We start from the raw sequence: 21,038 nt of genomic DNA on the forward strand, positions 1-21,038 counted from the left end.
GTCAAGAGATGCAATGTGATACAAGAAAATGAGATCAACAGCTTTAATGAATAGAATTGGCTGTTAGGGCATTAAGGATTGGTATCACAAGGGGACATGATTATAGCAATTACCTTGATAAGAAAAAAAAAAACATTTTACTAGAATGTATTTACTTTCAACGACCATATATTCTGGTATATGACTGTGATAAGTTTGGGGACTTCTCTGATTAAAACAGATAGTTACCAACCATTTGATTAGCGATTGGCAGACGCCTAGAACAATTCGAAACCTTGCTTTGGTTATTTTAAGACTCAAAATATGTCATGTATTCGCTTATGTGTCAGTTGAGCAATAAAGTGTAGGATTTTTATAAAATGTTTGCCGTTTACCCATGGAAATCCTGTGTGAGCCTTGAGACTCGGAGGGGAACTTACTTCTTGAAAAGAACTCTTTTTAGCAAACCTTTGCACTTTTGCCGATCACCCGGCTTGTTGAGCAGCTCTTTTATTTCAACTTGGCACTCAAATCCCTCCCGTTAAAGAGGTGATCGAGACATATACCCGGAAATGTTCTTGATTTCTGGTACGCATCAGGTACTGCGTTAATGGTAGTTAAGCCATTCAAGTCACTCTTGATATTATGACCTTCATAGTTTTATCGGCTTTCCTCATGAGATGTTGTATATTTAAATATATCTTTACACATTTGCAAATTTTCAAAGGGCAGATTTGAAGGCGTTTGTGGATGCCAAAAAATATTGACTTTTAAACCTATTTTTCACTCAAAACACGATAAAATTTACACCTAGCCCACCAGCTATCACATCAATATTTCAAAAGTTTAGAGGAAGGAACATTGTCGTGCTAACAATGGAGTAAATTCAGCAACGAAAGGCTTTTTGAAAGCTTAGAAGATGTTTTTACCAAAGTTAATAGCCATTTACGAGTTAATTAACATTTTTACCCATTCACTCAAACTTGCTGAAGGAACGCATCAAAGGTTGAACCCAGAAAAGCCAGCGTCACACCAAAGAAGAGGAAGAATCCATACCAGAGAAGTAGGTTTAACTCAGTCGACAAATAACTCCTCTATTGGCAAGGGACAAAGTCAAGTCAAAGATATAAGTGGAGAAAGGAGACAATTTCAGCTACTTCCACCGCATATTGGCGCATATCCTCAGCAACCACTTCCTTTCCACGGACCGATACATCACGTTCATATTCAGCCACGGCCCTTCCCAGTGGTCTCCGTACGCTATGTGCCCAAACCGCTTCCTATACCATATCCCGTACCATCGCAGGTTCACGTTTCACACCTTCATTTGCGCCCAAAATGTAAGTTTGAGTTGCAACATGCTAGCTACTTGATGCAAAGCATTACGGTGGTGGGTAGCCCATGCAGGTGATAGTGAAATCGTTCAATTGAAAATAGTGCGAAAATCACCATGCACTGATTCACTACAAGACGCCTTGGGTCAGTTCATCTAGTAAGAACATAAGCATTGGGTTCATGTATTGTGTGCAAACATAACTTTATTTTATTTAAATGGTAAAGTGGGATATGTAAAGGCAAAATTTGATTGCAAATTTTAAGCTCGTTGACTAAGACACGGACTGTTTTAGTGTTGAAATGTAATTTTACGGCACAGTCACGGCAATGCTAAATATTGGTTGAATTTTCATACGATTTATTTTCAGACGACTAATATTTTAAATTACAAAGAAAATTGAGCCTTTCGAAAACTAAGAGGTTTCAAAATTTACAAATCCAAAGCATTTTGGAGTTTTTATAATAGATCATTTTTATAATAAATCATTTTAACTATTTGAGGCTTTCGAACAGTTATTGAAATATTAGTCACATTAAATTCAACTGCTTTGTCGTGCATGTAAATTGTGATTAAAAGATATCCATGTGTCCTTTCTTGTAGAAGGAATATTACTTGCTTTTTTGACCATCTGTTTGAGACGAACTTTCAACGATATACCACTGGGTGGTAAACTTTTATTCGACTTGCTTCTTAAATTTGTTGAAACTAAGAACTTGGGGGTGGAAGATGTTATGATGAGGATGATCGTGTTCATGGAAATGATGGTTGCGTGCGTAAACATAATGATGATGAGGATAATGTTGATGATGATGATGATGATGACGAAGACTACAATAATGATGATGATAATGATGATGATAACAATGATTATGTATATTTTGACAATGAGGAGAATGGTACCGATGTTATTCATCACAGTGAACTTTCCAAAGAAATGAAGATGGCAACGCTAATGTCAGTAATGTTGTGCCGTGTTGATACTGTATAATTTTATATTCCATCGCAGATCACTTAAATCCTTGTCAGAATGGAGGCATTTTCGTACAGCTTCAACATGATTACTTCTGTATTTGCCCAAAAGATTTTCGAGGAAAGAATTGTGAAGGTAAGAGTGTCTCGTAGCTTCACCTTTGATCCTTGCGGAATGGAAAGAGGAGAGACAAAGAGAATTTATTTGTAACGTACGTTATCTGGTTTAGTTGAGTAATTGACAGCCTCACTGGTGAAGAGTTCGGTTCAGTCTTCATCATTGTTATGACGGACGAAGATGCATCAAACCTTCACATCACCCGGTGAAGGGAGGGGTACCTAGGAACGTTTCCTACCGGAGACTTGGCCCTGGGATCCAACCCTTACCCTCTGTATATACCATTTTTGACAGAAACGGTAGCCCTTTTGCATACCCGTAACAGAAAGTCAAATTCAGCCAATAGGAAAGACTTAGTGAAAATTAGTATATAAGTAACCACAAACTCATGATTGAAACTGAAAGATATAATCAAACTTCCCGCAACGATAGATAATGCCCTATTTGTAACTCTGGTATAATTGAAGACGAATTTCAATTTCTCTTCCATTGTCCAAAATATTCAATCCCAAGGAAGAAATTCTACACTCAAATCCAACAAAATTTTGTGGACTTTAATCAGCTATCTTACACAGAATTAATAATTAAATTGATGAATTCACAGAATTTTCCGTAAATTGACATTTGTTGAAATTTGTCTCATTATGTAATGATTAACGTACTAATTTGTTATCAAATCATGCTGATGACACTTGATTGACTGTAGTAATCATTGCATTGCATTATCATTGTTATAAATTGTAACTTTATGTTAAAGCTTTTGCAATACTGTAACCTCATAATTATAGTCATGCAAATAAAGCTTATGTTGTTGTTGTTGTTGAAAGTCAGTTCATGTCATTGTAAGTAGTGTTTAAGAAATTAAATTGATACAGCCATAAGGTGCGTAAATTCAAATTATTTTAGTCAAAGGCCCTTTTTAACTTATATCATGACAAATTTGCTACCCCTTCATTAACTAAAATACTACCGTTTTGTATACGTGAAGACTGAAAAAGGTACCTTTTTCTTACGGAGTGTCCCCCTTAAAGGCCGTCATAGTATATGGAGTGTCCCCCTGGCTCATATCTAAGTTTTAAATCTTAACATTTCTTCACTCAGATCGAAACTACTGCGCATCGAATCCTTGCAAGAACGGAGCAACTTGTACAGAGATACCTGGCGCGTTTAGATGCATCTGCCCTCGCGGATTTTTAGGAGCTGTCTGTGAAGGTAACCCGACTTTTTCCTCCTTTTCTTTAACCTTCGAATAAGACGCTTGTGCTCCCAATCCTTGTAAGAACGAAAGGGAAATATTAATAGTATTTCTTGAGAATAGAGTGCGTTGCAGTTTTAAAAGTTGCAGTTCGAGACTCTGTGCCAACTAACAGGCGATACAGAACAAAACTCTCTCAACAAAGTTAGACAGCTCTCAGCGATTTGTGACGAATTCTTTGTCATGGTTTGTTTCTTCATAAGTAATGTTTTTCGCTTAATTATGATATCTTACAGAACCTAATCCTTGTCACCCCAACCCATGTAAGAATGGAGGAATGTGCACAAGGTCAGATTCAGAGGAAAAGTTCTCCTGCATCTGTGAAGAAGGCTTCAAAGGTCAACAGTGTGACTGTAAGTGCCAAACTGCAAAAGGTCACCAAACTGGGGTCTTTAAATTTTGTGTGATAATATTTTATCGCGTACCAACTGAATTCGAGATACCCTGCAAATATGACTACATACAATTCGATTTGGCTTGAAATTTTTCCAATATAATCATGTCATGTGGCGTTTTCCAAGGAGTTTGTAATAATTGTTTTCAGGTCTAAGGCGTACTATGTGTCTCAAGAAGATGAAACAAAAACAACAATAATGATAATGATAATGATAATAATAAATTAATCAAGTAGACCAAATAAGAGACTATTAATACTGAAGTAAATCTCAATTTTTTTCCTTTCCAGCCATTAATAAATGTGATCCAAACCCTTGCAAAAATGGGGCAACCTGTCAGCAGTTAAGTGACGAACAGTATGTTTGTATCTGCCCACCTTCTTTCAAAGGAACGTTATGCACAGGTGAGATTAGGGAGCTGAAGCAACGACGACAGCAACGGGAGTGAAAACGACATCCAAAAAGTGAATTCGCGTTGTTTTAAACTTTGTTGCTCTTATTTCAACACTTTTAATTTGTCAAATGTTGACGATTTTTCGGGAGTTGAATTCTAGAGGATTGTCCGTAAGTTCACAAAAAGAAAAAGAAAATCGTTTTCTTGTGTTCACGTCCCCCATAAAACGTGGAATTAGGAACTTTTCCTCGCAGTCCAGCAGTGACAGCATAGAAACATTAAATACAAAAAAAGCGTTAATTGCAGGTGCAAAGTTGTTGTTTTGCCAATCTAAACCTGTAACTTTTTTGCCGTTCTCGTTGCCGTCGTTGTCGTCGTTGCTTAAGCTCCTTAGCAACGCAGCACCATCATGTTAAGTTATAACTACTAACAGTATATTGACAAACGAGTAGAATGATAATCCTCTAAGTGATTATAATTCATTTCATGTTATCATTCCAAATTCGCATTCTTTTAAAACGGTATAGACATATTGAAACTTCAACAGCAATGTAAATTTATATCGCATTAACTAGCCTTCTAATTATACGAAAAGGGCTGACCCATATACTAAATTTTTTTTTGTGGAATCCGGAATCCTACTAAAGATTGGAATTCAGAAACCAAATTCCAGTGAAAAAAACTGGAATTCAAGGCGGGGAATCCTTATTCCCTTACATGGGGTGATTGATATCTCATTGAAAGGGACTTTAAAGAATTTTCTTATACTGTAATCTGTGCAGTTATTGAACATTTATTTATATTTCTTTCTCACTAGAAACTAAGCAGTGTTACGTTAATCCTTGCCTTAACTCTGGAACTTGTCATGAAGATCAATTTGGATACAACTGTACCTGCAGGATGGGATACACGGGAAGCAACTGTGAAAGTATGTATCTCTTTGTGAAGAGATCGCCCTTCGCTAACAGTGTCTTTCAACATCGTGCCTTCAGACCTCAGTAGCAAAATAATATCATTACGTCAAAGCTTTTGCTGTTCACACAAAGACGTTTAAATAACAACTATTTTTGACAGGCCTATTAATCCAACGTTTGACTCTGTGCTGAAATCAATCATTCATTTTGGTTCCATTTGGCCGTTTTTAACATGATGAAAATCTAAGAGGTAAATTAATATGGCAAGCCCTGGCCAGCCTTTTGCCGTTTGAGACCTCGAATACTGATTTACACGAATACGTTTTGGGATTAAGTTATATTCTAACAGCGCACAACAACATCAACAACAAAAACAGTAAAAGAAACAGTTTCAAAACTACTATGCTTTGTTATTGTAATATGGCCAACACCTTGGTTTCTTTCCAGGTCACGTTTGTCACCCAAGCCCCTGCCTTCACGGTGGACACTGCCGAGTGTCCTATGGTCACTCCAAATGTTACTGTCCTCCGCTCTATAAAGGCAACAGATGCGAAAGTAAGTTTCATTAAAAACTTTTATTGTTCTCGATTTCGCGTCTAGTGTAAAGACCATTTTATTGTAAAAAGGCCATTTCGAGCAAATTCGAGAAGTTTCACTTCATCCTAGGACCCCCATAAATTATATCAGTATTTTGTGAAAGTGACCCCTACCCGATAGTTAAGGAAACTACAAAAGTTCAAGATTCATCTTCATGTCTAAGTTCACCACAGACTTTATCTACGGTCGTGTTTAGACCATCGGTGTTTACTATTTTTGGCTATTAATATTAAGAGTGATTTTCGCTTCCAGTCCCTCATCCGTGCTACACTCACCCGTGTCTGAATGGAGGCATCTGTATTGACTCGTACAGTGGTTACACCGCTTATCCTGATAGATGGAATCATGGATCTCTACACTATCTGTGTCTTTGTCAAGCAGGTTTTATAGGGTCCAACTGTGAAGGTAACACGTAACTTTTGCGACTGTCATTGACTTTGATTAATTAATTACATGAAAGCAATGAGTGTGATGATAACATAGAAATGTACATAGGGGAGGCATGGAAAACAACTTCGCCCAATGTAGGTAAGGGTATTTCGCTCCGTATAAGGTATAACGTACGGTATCCAGATTCCGGAAAACCGGCAAATGTTTGCTAGTGGAATCCGGAATCCTCGGAATTCAGCTCAAGAATTCCGCTGGAATCCGGAAACACGGAATCCAGAAACCTGTACTGGGAATCCGGGATCCACAACGTGGAATTCAGATCATCCAAGACTGTCTTGGATTTACCTCACATTGTCCGAAGAATCGACGAACGTTTTCGTTAACGCCTATACGCCATATTTCAGTCGTTCGAAACCACTTTCTTTGTTCAATATTGCTGTACCAATACTTGGCAACCTGTGTCTTTTGGATACACCACACATCAGTGAAAATGGCTGAAACGGTGCGAAACTTTGAGCACATACTCCTTGCATTTCGCTCGACGAATAGCTCGAGGTTGGAAACATTTGTAAAATCGATCTTTTATTGATTATTATTAAACCGAAAACCGCAAGTTTAACGAAGAATTATTGACCATTTAATTGTATGAATAATATTCCCGGATGTCTATATTATGATATCTGTAAACGCTCAAGATACCCTGTGAGCAGAGATTTCTCTCTTCATGAATGGATTTTAGCGTTTACGAAGTCGTTCGCGACTTATAAGCCGCAGGAGAACATGCTCAAAGGAAAAATTAAGCGCCTTGCTGCAGAGGTTTTACCCGGGGCGTATAGAACAAAGCAACTACGTGACTGGTGACGCGAATGACTTTGTAAACGCTAAAAAGCGTTAAAGAGAGAAACCTCTGCTGGCAAGATAAGTCCATGATAGATATTCTCCTGAATACTCAATTTAACTTTTTCCTATCTTAATATTTACTTTTAGTGGACATATGTAAGAAGTGTGACATAAATGCCAAATGTATAAATGAAACCTGCGTTTGTGTAGAAGGCTTTTATGGAGACGGTTTCGTTTGCCACAGTGAGTACACTATCCAGTAGCGTTTTATGATTTCCCTAAACACAGAACATCAGGCCTTTCCCTGGGTTTGGAGGAAGAAGGCCACAGCCAAGTTACCAGTAAAAGTGTTCAAAATTGGAATTGTATACTGTTCACAGGAAAGACCTGTGAGAATAAGGGTATAGAATTTATTGGGATTTCACTATAAGAAACCAGTATTTACTTTTGAAAAATAGACTCAGTCCACGCATTCACCTAGATTCCGCTCATTCGAGAGCAGCGCGAATTACTTTCAACCTTGACCGAGCCTTATCCGATGCTGAATGCTTTTAAAAACTGGCCTTCCATTTCCTATTTTTACAAGAAGTCTGTCATTATATTTATGCACAAATTTTATTTTCATTCTTTATCCTTTTTGCCTGAAAAATTGTTTTCAAAGAAACTCTCAAGCAGATCTTCACGTGCAGTCAATCAAATGATTATACCAAGGCCCAGGTCCGGACTAAGCGGACATTCCTTGTACAGAGGACCTGTTATATAAAACTTTTGCAACACAATTATCAATTTTTCGGGCAGTGTATTACTAAACAGTTTTAAGAACTCTGTGAAAAAAAATCAAAGCTGACATGTAGGCCTTAAATTCTTTAAACAAAGAATCATCCGTTGTTACAATGAAATCAAAGGATTTTTATCAATTGTTAATATATTTTTAGATTCATTTTGAAATTAATTAAATGTATACATTGTAATCTTTAGTATTTTAGGTTCATCTTAATTGAATTTTTTAAATAGTTTTATTTCTTGTCTTTGTTGCTATCTCTCTTTCTTAATTATTTGTACTTCAGCGGCTGATGCCTTTTTCTAAACCTACTCAAATAAAGCATGTATGTAAGTATATTTATGAATGTATGCAATTTTTTTTTATCCAGAAATACCACACCCTTGTCATCCAAATCCTTGTAAAAACGGCGCCAAGTGTAAAGAACTCCAAGGTGGGGAATACGATTGCGAGTGCCCGTCAGGTACCAGCGGTAAACACTGTGAAGGTAAGGAACCGCTCGCGTGATGTTAGATTTAACTCACTCTATGTAAAGAAAGTCATGAGAACTAATTAGGGCCTGTTTACATGAAGTGGGGGACCCCGGTCTAGTGGGGTAGGTTTCTTTTGTTTTGTGTCCCCCAGAGCGTGAAAGCAAAAGAAACCAACCCCACTAGACCGGGGTCGCCCACTCCATGTAAACAGGCCCTAAATAGGCCATTTCCGAGTTCCAAAACCTCTTACTTACAAAACGAAGCGAAGATCAATCTTTCAAAATAAGTTTTATTTGCATGATAATAGAATATCATTTTCATATCAATGGTTTCACACTTAATCACGCTTTAAAACAGACGCTTGGAGCAACTTGAAAATGGCTTATATGTGAAGGATCATATAGTTACCTACAAACACAGGTAGCCAAGTTTGATATTACCAGATATAAAGTGTTGATGATAGCGACATTGATTCAAATCAAGTATCTCCCAGTCACCTCAAAAGTTCATGAATACGTTATGGATGTGGACGTTTTAACTAAATAGTGTTCTTTTAAAAGGGACAAGGAAAATGAGCCCTCGGTAAAAGACGGTATCCAAAACAAACTTTTTTTCCGTTAATATTTAACTATTATTGACTGATTCGGTTTGCTTATGATATGACGAATTAAGCAGATTTCGGAGGCTGTAATACACCGAGGCTAAATCTTACACGATATAGCCCTTTTTGCTTTACACCAGTAACTTGAATTAAGGAGTAAGGGATACTCAGGTCTTAAACTGATCGATTCATTTATTCACATTCGATTTTTTTTTAACTTCAGAGAAAGACGCTTGTGTCCCCAATCCTTGTAAGAACGAAGGAAAATGCTTACAAACTCCTGAAGGTGGATTCCAATGTGTTTGCGAAAAAGGATACACTGGTGAAAACTGCGAGCTTCGTAAGTCTTAAATAAATTTCAGTACTGATGTTAGAGCTTTTTTATTTTTTCCTGAAAAAAAAAAGGTTTCTGTTAGTTCTTGTTGTTGTTGTTGTTTTGTTAAATGAACCTAAGAGAGAATAATCTCTTTTTTAGATTATTCTCTATTGATCAGCCAATAGTTGAGACGGAACATGGTTTCATTGTTTTGTCTCAAAAAACAAACCAAAAAAATGAAAAAGGCAACGTTTCGATCCCTCAATCGGCCATGAGAAGTTCTCAAAAATTAAAAGTGCAAAATTACTTTCCAGCAATCTTCTTTTCAGCTTGATAAGGTGTTAAATACTCGTTAAACCAACCAAAAGCCGCGCGCAGATGAACAGTTCGCCAAAAAATCCGACGAATGCTTAATATATGTTTGCTTCTTTTTAATGTTCAGTGTTTTGTCCTGTTTCGATTTCAAGGTAAAATACCGTGAACTTGAAACCTATAGTAACGTGACTACGCGTGAGGGAAAGTCTTACGATATCTTTTGTTGTTTTATAACGTTCAATCATTGTTTAATGTGAAGCTGCCTAACATAACAGAATGTAACGCAACTCTGCTGTACCAGACTTCATTGTTGGGTCAGTCAAAGACTGGATTAAGATTGCTTGATTGTCTTTCTTAGCTATTAATGGATGCCAAAGTAATCCTTGCCAAAATGGAGGAACTTGCCAGTTTGAAGACGGCAAGGTGGTTTGCAAGTGTAAAGGAAAATTTAGTGGACCAACTTGCGCAGGTAAAGTTTTGTTTTAGTTACGAGTAATGTTACTCCAAAAAGCATGAGCACCGGAAATATTTCATTAATATTGACAGCGTAGACTACTAACCCTGATTCATCACAAGACGTCTCCGAACGAGAGAAGCGGGGGGTGATGAAAGAGTCTCCCCTCTTTCGTCCTTATAATCCCATCCCCTCGCTGCTTCCCTTGAACGTGCTTCTCTGTTATGTAATAATTAAACAGGTACTAACCTATTACAACCTAGATCAGGAAACTCAAACAGACCACGGGACCATCAATGGATTACCGTTACTGCTTGCGGATACTGTTCTCATACCTAGAGAAAGCCTGGTGCAAACGGACGCAACATTGCTGGCCAACAACTCCCGACATTGTTTGATGTTACATGTTGCGTCACGTCCGTTTGCACACCCTCTTTCATGTTGTTGGAAGTTGTTAAAATTCGAAACCAACAACAACTCCCAACATGTCTTTTGTTCCGTTATCGCCAAAGCGTAACGCAACAATGTTGGATCCATTTGCAAAGCTTTCCAACATTTTAGGGCTACGCTTGCGCATTACACATGGTCTTCGTAGAGATCATTAACGTGTGTCACAATGTTGTTGCTCAAATTATTCAGATTTATCTTATTATGACATAATTCCCCACAAGTCCCAACATTTTTCGGCCCACCATTGTTGGGATTTGTTGCGTCCGTTTGCACATAGCTTAATATTGGGCTGTATATTATTCCAGAAACATCTTTGATGCTGACAGTTTGCAGTAGAGTTAGCCCTCAACAGCATATTACTTTGCTTAGGTTATTCACAACACAGACATAACTATTTTCCTTTTTTTTAGACTGTAGTTGTCCTAAGGGAAATCCGTTTGCGGTGCCACCTATTTATGGGCAAGAATGTGATCTGGAGGGGAGCTGTTATTGTGCAGCAGACTTGATTCTAACGGAAACCGGATGCATTCGGGAGCGTAAGTATGACTATATCTTAGGGTAGCTAGTGACAGAATAGAGACATATCTGTACACAACGTCTAGCCTTCGACAATTCTGGGGTTGTTACTAAAACGAAGGAACGTAGAACGTGGAATGAGCACTGGGAGTGGGAAAAAGAAAGCTAATTCATGACAAAAACCTAACTTTAACCCTGGCTGACCCTATCAGTAACGTTATTACCAATTCTTTCATTTCTTTCCCTTTTTTCAATTTCCCGTTTTTCGTGCTCGTTTCCTGTTTCTCTTCTTAGTAACATCCCAATTCTGGGGCTTTTTCGTTAGTTTATTTTAAAGTTATTCTATTGTTCATAATCAATCAATACATAATGCACTGCATTGAAAAGTATGAGCCAGAGAAAACAGACGACATTTTGCGACCCCACCAACGGTTTCCCCGCGAAATGACGTCAGTGAGAAACGAGCGCAGAAATTTCTATACTGATGTCGCGCACTACCTAGATCTGGATAGTGGCGTTGGTGGCGTCCCAAAATGTTATCTGTTTTCTCAGGCTAGCATTTAATGTGTTCCATGCAGTGCAAGAAGTTAGGAAGCATTCATAATTTACCTAGAGGGTGGGCACTCTTTTTCCGTACTATGATTTAGGGGGGACTGTGGAAAATTTCCAACGAAAATTACATCGAGCATAGTGGGGGGGGGGGGGGGGGGGGGGTGTGGGCGACCATTTTTTTCCTGAAAAAGGAAAGGAAATGAAAATATGCTGTTGGACGCTCTTATAATTCCTGTCTTTTTAATTTTTTTTTTTTTACTTCATTTCGACAAAATGTTGATACAGAACTAGAGTATGAAACTTGATGCATGACGCCCACTTTTTGTGCTACAAGGTCTCTTTGTGAGTGGCTCAAACTCACTCTCGTCACCCTCCTCACTCTCGCTCTCCTCATTCTCACTCTCCTCACACTCGCTCTCCTCACTCTCACTCTCCTCACTCCGTGTTTCCCCCAAGACAGTGTCGTCGCCTTCGTCATCATCATCAGTTTTTCTTTTTTCAGCTTTTTTTTCCAAGGTAACGAATGATTCTTCAAATATAAGTCAAGTTCCGAAACGCAAAGAGAATTTAGCCCTTCAGTCAGAAGAAGCTCCTCCCAATTGTAATCTCCATAGCTCTTAGATGCTCTCGCGCGCCTCTTCTGAGCAGTTTCCTCAGTTCATAGATTTTTGCAATAGGATAATTGTTTTAAATGGTCTACGTAATTCTTAACCAGCTCCTTAGAAACCACAAAAGCTACAGAAAATTCAGCTATCTCTTTTGCTGTTGCCGACTTTCCTTCTGTGTTCTGTTGTACTTCATCCTCGGAGACCCAGGGGCAGTCAGTCGGGCCGGGAGAAAAGGCGCGACGAACGTTTTCAAGCACGGGCGGAAGAGCCCCTGGGTACCGACTCAGCACAGGACCATTTCCAAACTGTCAAGTGAATGCTGGCTCCTGATTGGGTACAAAAAATGTTTTGTATTATTGTGCCCAATCGGCGAACAGTTTCTCCTGAGTTCTTTTCGTGAGTTCGTACACGACGGCTATTATCTCGCCACAGTAGCGCGGTTCGTTCACCAAGCTTTCCTAACCAGACAAAGGAACTACTGATGACTCGAAAAACGTTTCGGATGCTATCAGCAGGAGCAATTCAATTTGCACTGAGAAAATTCTGTTTCTGACGGATCACAATGTGTCGTAAATAATTGGAAGTTTAAGATGTGGTGGCGACAAGAAATCAAAAAAAGCAATAACTTGACAAGGCAAAACAACAACTTTGCGCGTGCATCACGCTTTGTTGTACATTTCTTTGCCGTCACGGCTCGACTACCACGTGAAAATGTCTAGTTTCTCGTTTTGTGAAGGACGTAAACAAGCAATGAGTGACAAAATTTTCTTTCTCCTTATGAACTTGGATATGGTTAATAAAAATTCAGCTCCAGAAGAGTTCGCTGGCATTTAACAAAGTAAGCGAGTTGGAATAATCACGATAGAGACTAAAAAAATGTTTTTCACTTTTCATGCGACGTTTTCGTGGCTGTCATCAGTTGTCGTGGCATCTTAAACTCCCTCATATTTATGAAGACGTGATCGATGCAAGCGTGAATACCTGTTGTAAGCTCAAGCTTGTATTTTCGGAAAAGCGTCTTTAGTTTTCGGGTAGACAGTATATTGAAATGGAGAGTTTATATCAAACTAAAAGTTTCCTGTCAGCGTGCATTTCTTTAGTGTATGAGCCAGACAAGCCGTGATCGACTCAATAGCCGTCATGAACGAAATCACAAAAAGAACTCAATACAAAGCATTTTTTGTGCCCATTCAGGAGCCAGTCCCTCGCTTGACCGTTTGGAAATGGTCCGGTGAAAGTCGGTACCCAGGGGCTCTTCGGCTCGTTCTTGAAAACTTTCGTCGCGCCTTTTCTCCCGGCCCGACTGACTGCCCCTGGGTCTCCGAGGATGGTTGTACTTATGTGCTGGGGGAGGGGGGGGGGGGCTATGATATTTTCCCCTGATAAATCAGCATCTCTTGAGGGAGGGGTCAGAAAAAAAAACCCCTGAGATGATCAGGGGGGGGGCTTCACAAAAATGAAAGGAAAAAATAAGGAAATCATCATAGCCCACCCTCTAGATAAATCATGAATGCTCCCTTAGATAAAACTAAATAGTTCCATTTTTATTTTTTTCTCTCTTCCTTAGAGGTAAGCTTACCATGCGCATCTAACCCTTGTCAAAACGGAGGAACATGCGTGAATCTTGTTAATATCTATCAATGCAACTGTGCTGAAGGATTCACAGGAACCAATTGTGAAAAACGTAAGAATCATTATGGTTGCTTGCAATTCATTCTCAAAATCAGGAACTTCTGATGGATTGGAAATTGAAAAATAATATAACTTGGACTTCTAACTAACAAAAAAAGTTCTAAAAACAGGTATTCGAAGATTTTCTGGACAAAACGTTTCAATTTCTACAATTTCGACTAATTCTATTCTGGCCTTGAAATGACTGTGGGAAGAAAGCGGCACAGCCACAGGGACGCCCGTTAAGCTCCCAAAAGTAACAACTCAGCAACAGGAATGCACAGAACTCTGTATATATTATACGCTGGCTTTCAATGTGGAAAATCTTAAACGACACTCAACTAAATTGCACTCTTACCTTCAGACATGGAAATGGCCTCTGTTGTAATTAGATAAGCACGCATTCACAGCCATTTCATGAAAAAACAAAATTAGAAAGCTTTATAAGGAGCAGGCAGACTTAAAACTCTATCTTTTTCCAATGATTACCAACTGGATTAAAGTACATCCTAAACAGCTGAATATCTACGGGCGTTTTCTATAAAGACACCTAAATCTAACGCTTAACTGCCATGTATTACTCTGATAGAGGTCTGTACACCTGGTTATTGCCTAAATGGTGGCATCTGTAAACCTGTTGGCAACAAGCCGACATGTATTTGTCAACCTGGATACACTGGAGCAAGATGTGAAACCAAACCAGGTAAACAAGCCCTTGGTTGTTATTCATCCCACAGCTGGTCCTACTGCACCCTGCAGGCAGAGTCTTCCTTTCGCTTGCTCGATTTTAAAGTACTCGAGAAAGACTCTGCATGAATCGCAGTCTCGTACCCAGCGCCTGCGATCCTTTTGGTCAACACTAAGGATCACTTACCTCTAGAGGAATCCGAAAAAAAATCTCTGATTGGCCGATAAAATCGTGTTCATCGAATGCAAATTTCCTTGAAAATCAAAAAACCGTGAGCACGTTGATTTGATTTTGACATGTCATTTGTGTACACACCAGTCTGATCACCTCTTCACTCAAGAATACAAAAGGAGTCTCTGCTTGAAGGGTGGTCCCACTGGAAAAAAAGTCTATATAAAGTTTATCATGATGCTGAGTAGGTATCAACTCCACTGAATTTACGTTTTGTTATTTCCTAAGTGATCTCATCGTACTTTAAACACCCAATGCGGACTAAAATGCCTTTCTGAAAAGCTATTTTACCAGCTTTTTTCTTTAACCAGTAGTTCTAAAAATCTTGTCAAACGTCTTCACCATTATCTGATCCTCTTAACTCTGGAGCAGGTGTTAAACTGACTGGTGTCATATTCCAGTGTACAACCCAATGGAGTGTAACGTACCTTTTATCACCTTTGTGCTTTTTCCGCTACTAACTTTAATTGTAGGGACCAAAGACTATTGCCATCCCAACCCATGTCTAAATAGCGGCACATGTGTCCAAGTATTGGGTGGATATGACTGTCATTGCGATGAACAATACACTGGAGCGCACTGTGAAGGTAACAAGGAGTCAACAAAACTGTGGTCATCGAAGATATACCTATCTTGACAAAAAAACATAAGGTTCTTTCCAGAACTCATGTAGAACTGCCTTGGTCAAAGTTGGATGCCCTACTTATCTTCCAGATAAGTCACTAGTTATTCCGCAGATTGGCCGTAATTAACTAAGCTAGTTGTGGATAGAAATTTAGCAGATTTGCGGTGAACCACCAGATTTTTGAACTACCTGCAATTGACCTTAACGGTCTGTGAGTTGTCCTTGTAGTCTGAACCTCTATAGGAGGTCATTCCGTAAGAAAATTAGAAAAACAAGAACAGCAACAATAAAACCTAACATAATAATAAACAAAATAAAGACTTCTAGTAAGGAAACTAATAGCCATGCGGTGATGAATGAAAAGAAAAAAAAACTAAAGGCAAAGATCTGACAAAGACACTTCCGTGTCATTTTCATGTTTATAAGTCCTTTATATCCCAACCAAAACTGCTTTTACGGTTTTGATTCTCAGAAGATTTACACGGTGTTTCGTTTTAAACTAAACACATTGTTGTGATCCTTTGCTTTGTTTTGATGAAAAATCGCATCTTTATTAGGCCAAACATTTCTTTTATAATTCCTAGTCGACAAGTGTGCCAAGTGTGATGTCCACGCCATCTGTGTTCGGGGACGCTGCAAATGCATACCAGGTTACATAGGAACAGGCTATGAATGTATCAAAGGTAAAATATTTATTCAGGAGGAAGATGATTAAATTTCTTTTAATCAGTGACACAGGCGGCTCGGAAGAAAAACTCCGGGTACTCCCAACATGAGTCGAACCTGTCGCCCCATGTAATGATGAGAGGGAAATTGCAAGACAGTCTTGGATCTGGATTCTACGCCGTAGATTCGGATTCCAGTTACTGGATTCCAGGTCTTTGTCAGTGGAACAGGGATTCTGGGTTTCAAACCTTAGTGGAATTCCGGATTCCAAAGCCCAAGATTTCGGATTTTATTAGCAAACGTTTCCAGGATTCAAATTCCACAAGAAACAATTTTTCGGATTCCGGAATCCGGATTGCCTTATACGGGGCGAAACCAATGCCCTTTTGGTAATAGTCCAGATACTCTACCACTGAGCTTCTCGAGACCCGTCGAAACTAAACCAGGTGCATGTGATCCTTGCTTGCCAATAGGACGTTTGAGAACCTTTCCTCTCTAGATCATTATTTTAATTTGTTTCCCTCCTCCATTTGAGCAATTCGGGGTGCAACCAATGTCAATTTCGAGGCTTAATACAAAGACAGTCGAACGGCTAATTTATCATGACAAAATTATTTTTGGACTGCTACTTCTGTGAAACGTTTCCCTTGTTCAGCCAATCTCTAAAGTTTTTTGCTATTACTGAATTACAAATGAACTTAAGTACCCGTAAAATTAAATTTAAAGTGAAACCTCTATTAAGCGGACCCCCAATTAAGCGGACACTCTCTATTAAGCGGACACTAAGCTTGGTCTCGAAAATGACGTCTTATATTTCCTTTTGTAACGAACCCCTATTCAGCGGACACCTCTATTAAGCGGACGCGGACACTAAAATAAGTTGTATTTGGCTAATTTCTATTGTTAAAAAACTCTATTAAGCAGACAACGGACTGAATTGACAATAGTAGTATTGGATTGCGTCCTCGAAATACGTACTGAAGTCAGTTAAGGCAGGCATATGTTTTTCCACTAACAAAAAATTTTAAATGGTAATGAAAGGTAATGAACTTCAACTCTGGATAGCTTCTTTAACAACATGCAATTTTATCACAGTACAGAGTAACCGTTGAATGTGGATCGTTAAAAAACATTAATTGCGCAATTTTTACACCCTCTATTAAGCGGACGCTTGGGAAGGTTCCGAAGGTGTCCGCTTAATAGAGGTTTCACTGTACTTTTAAAATGTTGATAAATGTTTTTTAGCTCGGAAAAAGCACTGCCCGATAGTGTGTCCTATCTACTCGACATGTATACATGGCGCTTGCCAGTGCCTACCGGGATATCAGATGCAGGGAAACAACTGTATACGTAAGTAGGACATTTTTTAAATAAAGAATTTTTTCTAATTTTTAGTGGATGCATTCTTAAGGGAAAATCCTGCTTTCCTTCTACCACATTTGGAATATATGCTACGTCCTGAAAATAACTTCTTTCTAGAGCTCCCAGGCTTCTCTCTGAGTAGCGATTCACATGATTGCTATTGGACCTAAACATGCAAAAACTAACAAAATAATGTTCCGACGTCTCTGTGACCTCATGATGCCATTATCAAAAAAGGAATAAATTAATGCGAGTTAAAAAGAGTTAAAGTACTTAAAATTTGCATGAATAAAAATACATCTAGTCAAGACAAAGACTTGAGAATGGATTGAATCCATTTGCGAGTTCAAAGGTGGTCTTTTTTGTAGTTTGATGTACAGCATTTCGTTAACAAAAAAGTCAAATTTTTTCTTGCATTTCTTCATCACCTAAAACAATTGAGGAGGTCATTAGGAACAGCGTCTGCAGCTCCCTCGTCTCTGTGCAGCCGTAATTTTCATTTATGCAAATATACAGTACTAAAACTGTTTTTGAACTTTCATCGATTTATTTCTCTTTCGTGATAATTGCAGAAAATTTTACGTAAAGAAATAAACTTTACAGGCATACAGTATGATAAAAATAATAGCATGTTATAAGGATGGTTACTAAAGACTGTTGTTGCCGGTTATCATGACAGCTCCTTTACTCATCGCACACAAGCCCTTGCCTACTCAACCACACACTCCTCCTCCAACGCCACCACCACCGCCGCCGCCACCACCCCCACCACCACCAATGCCTCTACCACCGCCACCGCCATCATCAGCGACGTCTGGGTATCCTGCAGTGGTGTACTATTATCCTTACGGCAAGCGAAGTCATGTACAGAGTCAATTTAAGTCTAGTTGAACTAACGAACAAGACCAAATGCTTACTTAAATGAAGGCTAAGTGTAAGTTAAAATTTCGTGACGTTACTATAGAGCTGCATGAATAATACTACAAACTCAGGTCACACACGTGGTGGTGGAGATGGTTGGAAGGTGGATCAATTCAATGCCATGCGACTGAAACTATCAGACGGTACCTACCTACACTACTTAGCAGTTTCAATTTAATTTTTTTCATTGGTTCGGAATCATAGAAGAACCCATCAAATTTCTTCAAGGCTTTAACTTCAGCTTAAAACTTAACCTGTCCAGTGGTAACGATAGCGTTATCATTTTTGTGAAACTATTTTAAGTAACGGAAACATTCGACGTGTAACATTTGCGTTTACAAACTGGACTTACAGGTTTGACGGTTTACGCCATACATAACGGTGAAGACGAAGAAGAGGAAGAGGAAGAGGAGGAGGAAGAAAAAACTCGTCCATCTCCTCCTATTCCCAGCACGATACACCCGACCAAACCGACAGAACTACATATATCTCCTGTACCTACGCACGCCACGGGCGGTCCACCTCCTGAGCCATCTCCCCCACCACCGCTAACAACTCCCCCGCCTCCTGTCACACCCGCGACTCCTTCACCACCGCCTTCGATCCCTGTACCCTCACCACCACCACCCGTACCTGTACCCTCACCACCTCCTCCTGTACCTGTACCCTCACCACCTCCTCCCGTCCCAGTACCTTCAGCACCCCCTCCTGTACCAGTTCCATCCCCTTCCCCCTCATCTCCGCTGCCGTCCCCTCCACCCGTCCCCCAGCCTCCACCTCCTGTGGCAGCACCTCCCCCTCCTGTTGCATCACCACCCCCTCCTGTCCCCCAACCTCCTCCTCCTGTTGCAGGACTTCCCGCTCCCCCTGCTCCTCCACTTCCAGCTGGAAGCCCGCCTACCGCTGCTCCTCCCTCTTCGGTGACGTCTTCTCCTGGATCATATGGGCCTCCATCTTCTGATTATCGCTATTCTGACTACCCAGCCAGTCCTGCTAATATTGGATATCAGCCTAATTACAATAGTTATTCTAAGCCATCTGAGACCCTTTATAATCGATTATATCAGACGTCTGCAAACACCCAGGGTCATCAAAACTATTACAATCAACCTTACCAGACGTATTCTAACCAACCTTATAGAGGCTACTTTGAACGGCCATATCAAAGATCGACGTATAGTCAGCCACACAGTAGAACCTATATTAGACCTTACAAAAGACCCTACATCAGCTATAACTCAGCGTATTATTCCCCTTTTCAAAGGACTTACATCAAGCCTTATATGGGACAATACAATAGACCATACAGAGGAAGCTACAATGTACCTGCTCGGAGTTCTTCTAGTAGGCTTTACATAAGACCCTTTAACACATCCAACAGAAACACCTATAACAGTGCCAAACAGAGAATGTATACTAACTATTATCAAAGGAATCCGAGCGTCCCCAATAGAACAATCTATGGTGGCTCTAGTAGGCTTTACATAAGACCCTTTAACACATCCAACAGAAAGACCTCTAACACTTCTAAACAGAGAATGTATACTAACTATTACCAAGGGAATCCGAGCGTCCCCAATAAAACAATCTATAATGGCTCTAACCTGAATGCACATAGCATTCCAAGGAAAACTCCGTTTACCACTCAGAAAAAGAAGGCAGATAACACTTCTAAGCAGCACTTTCATGATGGCAATCATAAGCGACCGGCTCAAACCAAACATAAGAAAATATAACCATAGACCTCCCTATCTCAGGTTAAATTGAGTTTATTTAACCCAATTATGCGGGGAAAGTTCTATTAAAACTATTTTAGAATAGTAATAAAAAATGGAATAATTTATAGAAACAAGAATCATTTTCAAATGTTAGGATCAAACTTCAGATGGAAAATATCTGCTTATAGAATCTGTACATTTTTATTTGGAATAAGAGCTCACATTTAAATAACATTATAAAGCGATGTTTGCAACAAGACAAAAATTATATAAATGAAAAGTGTTGGTCAATGCTGACGTTTCCTTTATGCATGCTTTAGTTTCAGGTTAGAAAGAAGTAGAACGAAGAAATGAAGGTTCTATAAAATGATAATTATTACAAAAAACGTTGACTTATATAACGATGAATGTAAAGCGACTTAGTACAACTAAGAAAAATTTCAAATAGCCAGTATAACTTCCTTATGCCATATAAAACATTATATGAATATAAGACTAATAAAGTAACTGTTATTGATGAAAATGACAAGAAAATGTGGTATTTATTTGATTTATTTGTTTAAGGCCTGCTCCCCCAGTATTACCCTTGAAACTTCGGGTTTTAATTGATGATATACCACCAAAAAACACAATTTCGTAGCTAGTAGAAATACCTTTAGTTAAAGGGCTGTGTAATAGCTATGCTGTATGGTTCATTTTGGTAGCTTTACCAATTACGCGTCCTTATTTGCTATGGCTGTGGAACATGAGAAATTACTTGCAAATGACAAAATCTTAGTTTCGTCTCATACAAATATGTCTCCCAAGCATTATATCAAACGTTACTGACAACAAAACTGAGTTTTGAAAAACTGTTAGGCTGAATCTAAGTTTTCAAAAACCACAATTGCAATCCGTTTCTAT

The 21,038-nt window shown here is 39.1% G+C and overlaps 1 protein-coding gene across 1 annotated transcript; it reads left to right on the plus strand.

Annotated features, from left to right (window-relative positions):
* The first annotated feature begins 700 nt into the window (after positions 1-700).
* On the plus strand, positions 701-20,639 carry LOC140945075 (uncharacterized). The gene is made up of 19 exons (XM_073394143.1): positions 701-1,319; positions 2,322-2,420; positions 3,504-3,614; positions 3,894-4,010; positions 4,343-4,456; positions 5,264-5,374; positions 5,808-5,915; positions 6,210-6,362; positions 7,335-7,430; positions 8,339-8,455; positions 9,266-9,382; positions 10,032-10,142; positions 10,988-11,113; positions 13,821-13,937; positions 14,514-14,627; positions 15,317-15,430; positions 16,053-16,151; positions 17,380-17,484; positions 18,772-20,639. The coding sequence occupies exons 1-19, from the start codon at positions 899-901 to the stop codon at positions 20,151-20,153; spliced, it is 3,732 nt and encodes a 1,243-aa protein (XP_073250244.1). The 5' UTR covers positions 701-898; the 3' UTR covers positions 20,154-20,639.
* Positions 20,640-21,038: the final 399 nt, after the last annotated feature.

This window comes from Porites lutea, chromosome 8, assembly GCF_958299795.1.
Source record: "Porites lutea chromosome 8, jaPorLute2.1, whole genome shotgun sequence".
In the NCBI taxonomy this organism is placed as follows: domain Eukaryota; kingdom Metazoa; phylum Cnidaria; class Anthozoa; order Scleractinia; family Poritidae; genus Porites; species Porites lutea.

Bases quoted from the DNA above. Each gene is read 5' to 3' on its own strand.
- LOC140945075 (XM_073394143.1), top strand. From the start codon at position 899: ATGTTTTTACCAAAGTTAATAGCCATTTACGAGTTAATTAACATTTTT. The intron at 1,320-2,321 runs GTAAGTTTGAGT...ATTCCATCGCAG, and splicing joins CCTTCATTTGCGCCCAAAAT to ATCACTTAAATCCTTGTCAG. The intron at 14,628-15,316 runs GTAAACAAGCCC...CTTTAATTGTAG, and splicing joins AAGATGTGAAACCAAACCAG to GGACCAAAGACTATTGCCAT.